Consider the following 10,807-nt stretch of genomic DNA (forward strand, 5'->3'; position numbering starts at 1 on the left):
TTACATCATAGCATAGTTTCTTACCTTCGACACCTCAGCTTCTCTGCAACTCCAGCCTGCTATCCCAGAGTCCTTTGTGGCACCCTAACTGTCAGCCGCCTGCTTGCTATTGGCTGGTCAGACATATATGTAGAACTCCTTGGCCACCCTCAACAACTGCCACGCCAACCCTAATTCCTCCCTCCCCTTCCTTTTCCCATTAAATTAGATATCAGCCAAGAAGTGGTGCTTTAACCTTCCAATAGAAATGATTAAACATAGTCTAACATTAAACCTCATTCCATTAGCTACTTCTACATTACCCCTAAAGTCCCCTCACTTGCAGCACAGCAGCAGCAAGGCAGAGCTAGAAATTATATTTTTTTAAAAAATGTGTTTTTTAAATTTGTATATTTGTTTTTAATGTTTTTAATTGTTGTAAACCACCCAACGAGCTTCAGCTATGGGGCAGTATATAAATGCAATAAATAAATAAAATAAATATCATTTTACAAGACATGGAGGACAGAGAGAGCAGCTGTTGCTAGGTAGAGTTAAAAGCACCAGTGAGAGTTGCTGAGACTGGGGAGAGGCTTGAATTCTGAGCCGCTCTTCACTCACAGCTAAGTGGCTTTTGGGCAGTGACAGCTCCTTATCCAGAACTGAGGTGGTCCAGATATAATGCTCAGCTATGGTTAACATTAACCAAGGTTTAAAAACCAACAACAAACTTTGATTAACAAGCGCAGTCTAACAGTGGTTTATAAACCAGAGTTAAGGCACAGGCTGGGTTCTTACAATAAACTGTGTATGTACATAGTATATAAACTATGCCCATCTGTCTCTAATGCATGGCAATAGGATTCGTGAATCATCTTCTATTTGAATTGGTAGTCTCAAGACGTCTTCTTCCTATTTCAATCTCTCCCTTTCCCCCAAGGTCCTCTCTTCTATGGGAAGAGATGAAATAGAACTCACTGGTCACCCTATACCATTTTTTTTCTTTTCAAGATTACATTCTCTGATCATGTCCTTTTAAAAAAAAATTCACCTGTCCCATCACCAATGCCATTCTTCATTTAACCAGTCTGTCCTTTCTTGGAATTCCTTCATTTTCAGGAAGTTTCAAGGGATGTCTTCTATTGGTTTAAAACAGGTCATGGCAGCAGCTGGAAAGCTGCACATCCAGATTGTTATTAAATTTAACTAGTATTCCAACTCTTCTTTGACATCCATCAGGAGATTATTTAAGAAAAATGCATTAAAGTACTGTACAGTATGTTCCTTCAATTTATGCTATATTAGTTGTTGCTGATGCTTGTTTCAGTGAATGGATTCTCTTTTAATGGTTCATTTAGTAGCGCACTTACACAATTTCAAATCACATGGGAAGAGAGAGCCAAATTGGTGTTCTAGTTATAGTGGTGAAAAATTGGAATAGAAGTAAGATTAGAAGAGTTACTCTGGGTTTATGCTGACATGGTAGAAATCAGAATCAGCCCTGAAGTGCTTGGGTAGGTGTAGGCGTGGGAGTAGATGGCATCTCAGTTATCAAATTGCCAGATGCCAATTTTTTTCTTTTCAATTTACTTTGAACAGAAGATGTGATTGGCTAGCAATGACTATTTGTACAATTGTGGTTTTTGTTTCAAGAGTGTCTGCTATTGGTTAAAAGTTGTAGCTTTTTGCTTTCTAGAGAGATTAGCAGTTCAATTGCTATAACCCATTCAAAACAAAGCAAAAAAATAAGGTAGTATCATTTTCTCATGTATAACCAGTGACGTGGATTTTCCAGAAAATGTTGAATTGGAAAATTCTCCCCCCAAAAATCTGGAAAATGTCTCTATGCAATTAGGGTAATTTGCACTGGAAATTTTTCAGTTTCTATTGGAAAAATTTCTGATGCCCTAGAGAATGATCTACTTTAACATGCTTATTTTTACTTGTGTTTATTTAATTCCATTTATGAATCACTTCCTATATTTAAAATGAGTTAGCAAAAAAAATCAACAATAAAAACAATTTCATAAATAAAACAATTCCAATTCCAATACAGAAACAGATTGTAAAATCTCCACTTAAAAGGCTTGTGAAAAAGGAAGATCTTAATAGGTGCTAAAAAGACAAAACAGACAGTACTTAGTATGCAATGGGAGGGGCTCTGAAACTAAAAACTTGAAGATGCCACGCTTCCCTAATATTTATTTGCAATTGGCTTACATTCATTATGACTTATGAGCTTAGGAAACTTTTTCTGCGGAAAAATCACTGTGTATAACCTTATCAGTAATTAGATCATGTTGTGAAGCATGCAGCAAAGTAAAATATTAATCTACTAATATCTCAACCTGTATTAGCAATTTGTGGTGAACCAGAAGACAATATAACTCATAGAATATTGATAAGAAAACTAACATACTACAGATGCCCATTTCTCTACAGCAGGTGTGGGACCAGATCCTGAGCTCCCCCAACCCCACAGGCTGCCAACTGTCAATCACCTGATGTCATGTTGACATCAGGTGACTTAATTTCAAAGGAAAGAATCAGAAATTCACTTCAAAAATTTTTCTTTCCTTCCTTGACAGGTGTGAGTTGAACTGAGCTGCATCTGCAAAGGAAGACCCCTGCTGCAAGTGGAGTTTGCATTCAGTGCTGAATGTAAAAGGCATTAAATGCAAGGCCTATTTGCAGCAGAAACCTGCCCCACACCTGACATCAGGTGTCATGTCAGGTTCAAGGCAGTTGGATACGGCTGGGGGGCAATGGCCTCACGGAGCAAATTAGGACCCTCTAGCAGGCCTAATTTGGCCTGAGGGCTGGATGTTCCCTATACCTGTTCTACAGATTATTGGTTGGCCACTGACAGACTGCAGGCCAGAACCAACCCACAGAACATCACACTTTTGTATGCTACTGATGCTAGCAATGGGAAACAAAGGAAAATACTGCACATACAATCCAACATATGTTTTAAGTCACTTTGTGTGGCATTAAAATGGCTTTTTGAACTTACAGAATTTATGGCCCCATTGCATCCCTCAAAGTACTTACACTCTCCAGTATGAGTTTTCTTTTAAAAAATTAGCATATGACAAAATGATTGTACATTTTAAGTAACTAAAAACATTAAAATAGTTCTCAGTATTTAAGTTTTATAAAATAAATTACCGTTAAGTCAGCAGAATCTTCACTGTAATCATCTTGTTTAGTGACATTTGAAAAGGAGCGCAGGGCTCCTGTTAGGCGAGGAAGAGCCATTTATTACCCATTCAGTGATCCGTATGATGAGGCATTAAATTCACCTCCAACAGGTAAACCTCTGAAAAGAACACCAAAATCAAAATTAAGTTTTGCCAATGATTTAGAAACTTTTCCATTTACGTAGAGACACATTTTACCCAGTCACAATGGCGCTTGACTTTTTAATGTGTAGCAAGTGAAAACAACATTTCATGTCTTGAAATGCTCACAATCTGAATTCATCAGTGCACTGAAAAGGCAAGAACACCCACAATAAAGCAGTCTTGTTCTCTTCATCCCCCTACATCCCTACATAATAATAGCCAGCATCAATCTATGACATCACAATATAACATTTTAGTTAGGATAATAATGACAAGCATCAGCAATTTCTTATGAACAAGTAAATAACTATGGTTCTGTTAATAAGAATCAATTGGCATTTAGGCATAACCATTTCCTTTTATGAAAATATAGTGTGGGAAATCTTAGGTCCATGCACTTCCCCCTACAGTCCCTTTTTGCACGAAAGGGGATGTTTAAAACTTTGAACAAGCCAGTTTCCCAAAGTTCATTATAACGAACCAAAAATCTCATACCATGGTTTTCGATCCTAGTTGCTCTGAGCTGTGGTTTGTCCGAGTCGCAGTTTTGCATATTTAGATTGGAAATGAAATGACAGCTTGGAAACTACAGCTTGTTCCAAGCAACAGAGGAATCTTTAATTTCCCCCCCTTGCATGCAGAAGATGGGAAAGCATACAAGTCTGAAGCTTCCCGTGGCAAATTCTCATAACTGGAAGCCATGGTTTTCCATTACAGCTGAACCAGCTATACTGTCTGTACACAGAAGAATTTCCAAGCAACACTTAGAAAAACCTTCTTCAGTAGATGAAAAGTACAATGGGAAAACAGGAACATATGACTGAGCAAGAGTCCATCATATGCCAAATGAGTTCCAGCTGGCTAGCCTCATTCCTTTCTTTCAGGAGGACGTTAGTAGGAGCTGTTGCCTGCTAACTCCCAGCACGGCGAGACTTGTCTCCATCATAGGCTCAGAGAGTTCCAGCTACTCACCCCCACTTGCCTGCCTCAGAAGTTATCAGAGGGTTGTGCTACCTAGAAGTTGAACGCCAAAGGCCACACCAGGAAAAAAACAAGGATGAGGGTAAAAACTGCTACCTGAATAATAATGGCTCCATAGGAACACCATGTAATTTCTGTTCCCAATATCAGACTTCAGTATGATTTTTATTTTAAGAAACTTTTGTAAGGGACTCTGGGACCCTCTTGGGGCAATGTGGTGCTCTCCAGTTGTTGTTGGATTCTAACTCCCATCAACTCCAGCCAGCATGACCAATGGTCGGGGTAATGAGAGTTGTAGTTCAACAACATCTAGAGAGCACCATGTTGGCTACTGTGCTCTAGAGACTACTGGGGTCTAAATTCATGGACAATCTCAGATGACTGGCAAAAATGAAAACTTTATTTCAGGGTGAACAACAGAACTACAGAGAAAGGTTCAGTAATTCTCTCAGGTGAATTGTAAATAACGATTCTCTAAGATTCTCAGACAGATTTCTAGAACAGTTAACACTAACAAATCAGTTCAGCTTTAAGTCAAAAGTTACATCCAAAGGGGGGAAAATGTTCTGCAAGATAGCAGGAAAAGGGCAAGTGCATCACAGTTAGAAGCAGTGCTTGTTACCCAAGGGTGCAATCCTATACACACCTAGCTGGGAGTAAGTTCCACTGAACTCAGTGGTGTTTACTTCTGAGTATTCATGTATAGGATTGAACTTCATCTTAAACCAACAGACAAGAACTTTAGCAAAACAAAGTTACTTTAATTACTGGATGAAATTATATGATTTGATATGGCAAGCAATGTTATAAACATACCATAAAATGATAAGTTCATTTCCACTAATTAACAGATAAACCATGCTTTCATTGAGTAGGCAATATTAGGAATTTTATGGTACAACAGTAGCTAGATCATGTTGTGCCAATGACTGAATACATTTCCTTAGGATAATCATATTCCCCTTTTGCCTGGGAGTAAGTCCCACTGAACTCAATAGGACTTACTTCCAAGTAAGCATTAAAGGGCTGCACTATTAACATCTGGCTTATTGCATGGGAATGATAAGTGTATCACCTAAAGTCAAGACATGTATACAGATTTACAATACTATTTGCATTTCTGATAGGGAATAGCCACAACAGATATCCCATTGACATTCACATTTCAAACTGAAAGAGTGATTTTACACTCAGTCAAAAATTAATGCATTCCCCTCACCTATTTAAAAGAAACAGAATAAGCAAAACAGACTTAGATACTCCAGTACAAAAGGTTCCAAAGCCTAACATAATAAAATAGTCAACTCATCATGCGATACCTGGTAGCAACTTAACATAATGCTGGCTCCCAGCAAACTGCACTTGGTAAACTGAGATCCGGGCCAAATAAAGTTAATCTGTTTTGTTCTCTGGGGCATACAGTATATCCCGTCCCACCCTTACTCAGCCTTAACCATGATTCAGATTTACAGCTGCACGTGTACTAATCGTGGTTAACACTACCAAGTTGTTCCTTAATCAGGGTTTGCAAACATGCTCCAGTTCTGTTTAACTTGTTTCAGTGTTATCACTGACAGCTTTGGGGCAGATGTAATACTGAATAATGATGACAGCTAATGTGAAATGGGAAATTAGTGCCAGATGGGAGAAGAGAGGAAGTATGCATTCCCAAAGCTGGCTCTGAATTTGTAAGCTGCACAAAGCCAACTTTACATCTTCACCAGGTAAATGATGGAAAGAAAATGTCAATGATTTGGACACACACATAAAGAACTACATTACCAGAGGGTCTGAAGAAGATTTGGGAGGAGGGGGTCATGTGGGCCTCTAGGAACAAATACATGGAAGTCACCTTGCCCCCCTCCTTTCCACCAGTGTTAGCATCCTATGAGCACAACTCCATTCATAAGATGCTTCCACCAGCAGGAGTAAACTCAGGATCCAGGTCAATACCTTTTTCTTTAAAACCAGGAATCATTGAAACTTTCGGTCAAATGGAAGATTTCAGCACCATGCAAAATGACACCTCCTAGGAAGACTTTTCCTAAGCCAAATGAGCAGAGACCAAGCCGTGCCTCATACCACCACCTACAAAGCCAACCAAGTATTGGCCAAATAGCTGTGTTTTGGCATCTGGTATAAGGAAGAAAGTGGTGGTGGCAGCTTACATGCACACACCTAAGCCCAGCTACCAACAAGATCCCAGGTTCCTGCCTCCTCTCTCCTGTGTGTAGTTCTGCTGTGTGCAAGAAAGCAGATTTCGTTATCTTGCCATTATAGCTTCAAAGCCATAGAGAAACACAAACCCTCTTAGATACTGCTGACTGAAGAGCTTTTCTCCAGCTTTCTTTTGGCTGTGGCTCATGCAGTACCAGATCACCACTTATAGCCAAGAGACTTTACATGTTCCTACAGAAGAACCATTTACTTTACACCACCAAGTTGTTTTCCATTTCTGAGACAACTTATCACCTAGGATTTTTCCAGCCCTCGCAAAGACAGACAAATAACAGATTTTAGTTAGATAGATAACATGATATGATGCTTCTTGTCAAGTCCTCTTGTTCTCCTTCATTTTGTCAAGTCTCATTTGGACAGAAAGCTCTCTCAATGGAGACAGAAGTACCACTTATTGTGCCCAGATGTCAACTATGGATTTACTGCATTCTAGAAACCTTAATGGAACTTCATTATACAACCATTGAATGTCTGTTTATGTTAGAATAAACTGGAGATGACTACACTGAAGTCAATAAATAATCAAAAGATGAAACTAGAACATAATTTTCTTATTGCTATATTTTATTCTAAAAACACTCATGTTTGCAACTCTCTCAAAATCTACTTATTGATAAACCCATCTTACACCCATTACTTCTGCCTTGTTTACATTCTACATTAACAATGGAACCAAAAGGCTAATTATTTTTTATTTAAAAATATTTGCATACTGCTTAATTGTTAAAAAAACATATGCAGTTTACATAAAATATAAATTAAAACGCAAGAGGCAGCAGCAAGCGTGACCAACTTATCAGGAATGACTGCCATTAAAAAGCACAGACACTCTTGAGAGGAAAAAAGTAACAACCTTAGCCACTGACAAAAACACAAATAAGGATTTGTTTTCTTTCTTTTCTCTTCCACATGCATTTCCTTTGTAAGTGCTTACACGTGCATAATATAGTCCTTAGATATTCTAACATGGAAAGCTGCCTTATACCAGGTTACACTATTTTTCATCTAATCCAGTAATGTCTACTCTGACTGGCAGACACTGTCCAGTGTCTCCTGGACCTGCCTTCGGGGAAGGGCTGTAGCTTGGTGGCAGAGCATCTGCTTTGCATGCAGAAGGGCCCAGGTTCAATCTCCAGGTAGGGCTGGGAGTCACTCTCTGTCATTCATGCTTTTCATGAGCTAGATGGACCAATGGTCTGACTTAATAGAAGGAAGCTTCCTATGTTCCTACACTTTAATATGAAGATGCCAAGGACTGATCCTGGGTCTTCCTGCATGCAAAGTGTGTGCTCTACTACTGTGGTACCTCTGAAGCTCCCCCAATACACGCTAACATGCTAGTCTTTTCTTTATGTACAAGAATTAGAAAATACTTAAGCAGTATGAATAACACACATACCAAAGGGGAGTAACCTTTTTTGGCCTGATGACAATATTCACCTTGGTCAACCCTTGGGATTGCATGCCAGCAGTGGGTGTGGCCAAAGGTGGGAGTGGCCACTCCACACTCTGGCACACATGCAAGCACACAGGATACACATCAGTCCCCCTCCTCAGCTGATCCATGCAAATCAACTGAGTAGAGAGGGCAATCCAGGGAAAGGGGCTATTTCTCCACTCATCAAATGATCAATCAGTGGAGTCTTGCTGGGGCAGAAAAAAAATCTGAAAGAAAACAGATTAAGGCCTCGAACTTTACATATAACTTCTAACTCAACATTTTGGGGAAAACAATTAAAAACACTAATTGGGTCAAGCTCATTATTTTTACTCAGTCATCATGAATCAGAATGGAAACGGAAAAGAGAAGTGAATCAAGGCGCTTTCTGCCAAATACTGACGAAACACCCATCTACTAGCAGGAACTCTGGGCCTCTGGCAGGCAGTCTAATTTAATAGATGTCAGGTTCAAAGCCTGTTAGTACCCAGGTATTTATTTGCAGCAACAGTCAATTATGTCTTCTCAGCGGTGACAAAAGTATGTTCACTTATTTTTGATCAAGTCCCACTGACATCAGTGGATCTTACTTCCAAGTTAGCATGAACAGAAGGACTAGAATGCAGATCCTAACCGGGGTAATTTGTCATCAGTAGAACATGAACAAGATCGAGCAGTGATCCTATCAGTCGTCACTTCGAAGTACGTGCCACTAAAGCCACCGGGAGTCACGCACGAGTAAACACGCATACAGGATCGGGCTATTACGGCTGCGATCCCCATGCCATGACCGCTTCCTTGGCCACAGAACTTTGTGGGATCGGGCTGAAAGAGGGAAAGAGCAAAGGAGAGCCAAGAAAAGGGCACAGCTGGAGACATTCTCTCTCTCTGGCTCCAATCCCGGGTACCCTGAAGTGGGAGTGTGAGCTGCGTTGAACTGCCCAGGATTGACACCTCTCTCTCTCTCTCTCTCCTCTCGCATACCTCCACTGACAGAGGTCAGGACTCCTCGGGGGCGCCTCGTGGTCACCCACCACCAGAAAAGGGACTCCGGTCTCCAGCTGTTCAGCTTACCTCCACTGCTCCTCCGCTGGCTGACTGGCCACGCTGACTCCTTGCTATTCCTCCCCTCGGCGGGCCGCGGCTTACTATTTCGATCAAGCCGCTTCCGGGTTCCTCTCCTTGCGCAGCCGCGTTCTTCCTCTTCCGCCGGTTTTGCCGGCTGAGCGAAGCTGGGTGCGTTGAGGCGCCTTTGGAACGCGGGTGATGACTCAGGGTTCCGGGTGTGGTGCCAGCGAATGGACGTTCCTCGTTGTGGAGCGCTCCGCCTCTGCCCTTAGTCTTATCCCCAGCCCTCCCCGAAGAATACAGGCTTTCTCTTTCGTTTCCTGACGTGTCCTAGAACTAGACCATAGACTTCACGTAGAAATAATTAGAGTGACAATTATGTGTCCTGCAGAACTTCCTGGTTACATTTGACGCCATTTCCACCCCGTCACTTGCGGGGTAATATTGACAGCTGTCTATATAGGAAGCAATAAAGAAATATAAAATTTCAGCATCGCTGTCATTGGGCGGCAGTGTGTCTTGAAAATAGTAAAGCTCTGCAGGTTCAGGATATGTAGTCCGGCCTCCTGTTACTCAGTAGTCAACCACAGGACCATAGTTCAGCGATACATGTTTTAAGAACATAAGAAGAGCCTGCTGGATCAGGCCAGTGGCCCATCTAGTCCAGCATCCTGTTCTCACAGTGGCCAACCAGGTGCCTGGGGGAAGCCTGCAAGCAGGACCCGAGTGCAAGAACACTCTCCCCTCCTGAGGCTTCCGGCAACTGGTTTTCAGAAGCATGCTGCCTCTGACTAGGGTGGCAGAGCACAGCCATCACAGCTAGTAGCCATTGATAGCCCTGTCCTCCATGAATTTGTCTAATCTTCTTTTAAAGCCATCCAAGCTGGTGGCCATTACTGCATCTTGTGGGAGCAAATTCCATAGTTTAACTATGCGCTGAGTAAAGAAGTACTTCCTTTTGTCTGTCCTGAATCTTCCAACATTCAGCTTCTTTGAATGTCCACGAGTTCTAGTATTATGAGAGAGGGAGAAGAACTTTTCTCTATCCACTTTCTCAATGCCATGCATAATTTTATACACTTCTATCATGTCTCCTCTGACCCGCCTTTTCTCTAAACTAAAAAGCCCCAAATGCTGCAACCTTTCCTCGTAAGGGAGTCGCTCCATCCCCTTGATCATTCTGGTTGCCCTCTTCTGAACCTTTTCCAACTCTATAATATCCTTTTTGAGATGAGGCGACCAGAACTGTACACAGTATTCCAAATGCGGCCGCACCATAGATTTATACAACGGCATTATGATATCGGCTGTTTTATTTTCAATACCTTTCCTAATTATCGCTAGCATGGAATTTGCCTTTTTCACAGCTGCCGCACACTGGGTCGACATTTTCATCATGCTGTCCACTACAACCCCGAGGTCTCTCTCCTGGTCGGTCACCGCCAGTTCAGACCCCATGAGCGTATATGTGAAATTTAGATTTTTTGCTCCAATATGCATAATTTTACACTTGTTTATATTGAATAGCATTTGCCATTTTTCTGCCCATTCACTCAGTTTGGAGAGGTCTTTTTGGAGCTCTTCGCAATCCCTTTTTGTTTTAACAACCCTGAACAATTTAGTGTCATCAGCAAACTTGGCCACTTCACTGCTCACTCCTAATTCTAGGTCATTAATGAACAAGTTGAAAAGTACAGGTCCCAATACCGATCCTTGAGGGACTCCACTTTCTACAGCCCTCCATTGGGAGAACTGT

At 41.3% G+C, this 10,807-nt stretch overlaps 1 protein-coding gene across 4 annotated transcripts in view; it reads right to left on the bottom strand.

Annotated features, from left to right (window-relative positions):
* The window catches only part of ASCC3 (activating signal cointegrator 1 complex subunit 3), a 411,273-nt gene extending 401,936 nt beyond the window's left edge, over positions 1–9,337 (bottom strand). For 2 of the 4 annotated variants that reach the window (XM_061623428.1, XM_061623430.1), the window contains exons 1-2: positions 9,058–9,337; positions 3,151–3,301 (exon numbers count right to left, since the gene is read on the bottom strand). In XM_061623428.1, the coding sequence (XP_061479412.1) occupies positions 3,151–3,240 (90 nt within the window). In that variant the 5' untranslated portion in view covers positions 3,241–3,301; positions 9,058–9,337. The other 2 variants (XM_061623431.1, XM_061623429.1) reach the window with 2 other exon arrangements.
* Between the last annotated feature and the right edge of the window lie 1,470 nt (positions 9,338–10,807).

Source organism: Rhineura floridana, chromosome 4, assembly GCF_030035675.1.
Source record: "Rhineura floridana isolate rRhiFlo1 chromosome 4, rRhiFlo1.hap2, whole genome shotgun sequence".
In the NCBI taxonomy this organism is placed as follows: Eukaryota; Metazoa; Chordata; class Lepidosauria; order Squamata; family Rhineuridae; genus Rhineura; species Rhineura floridana.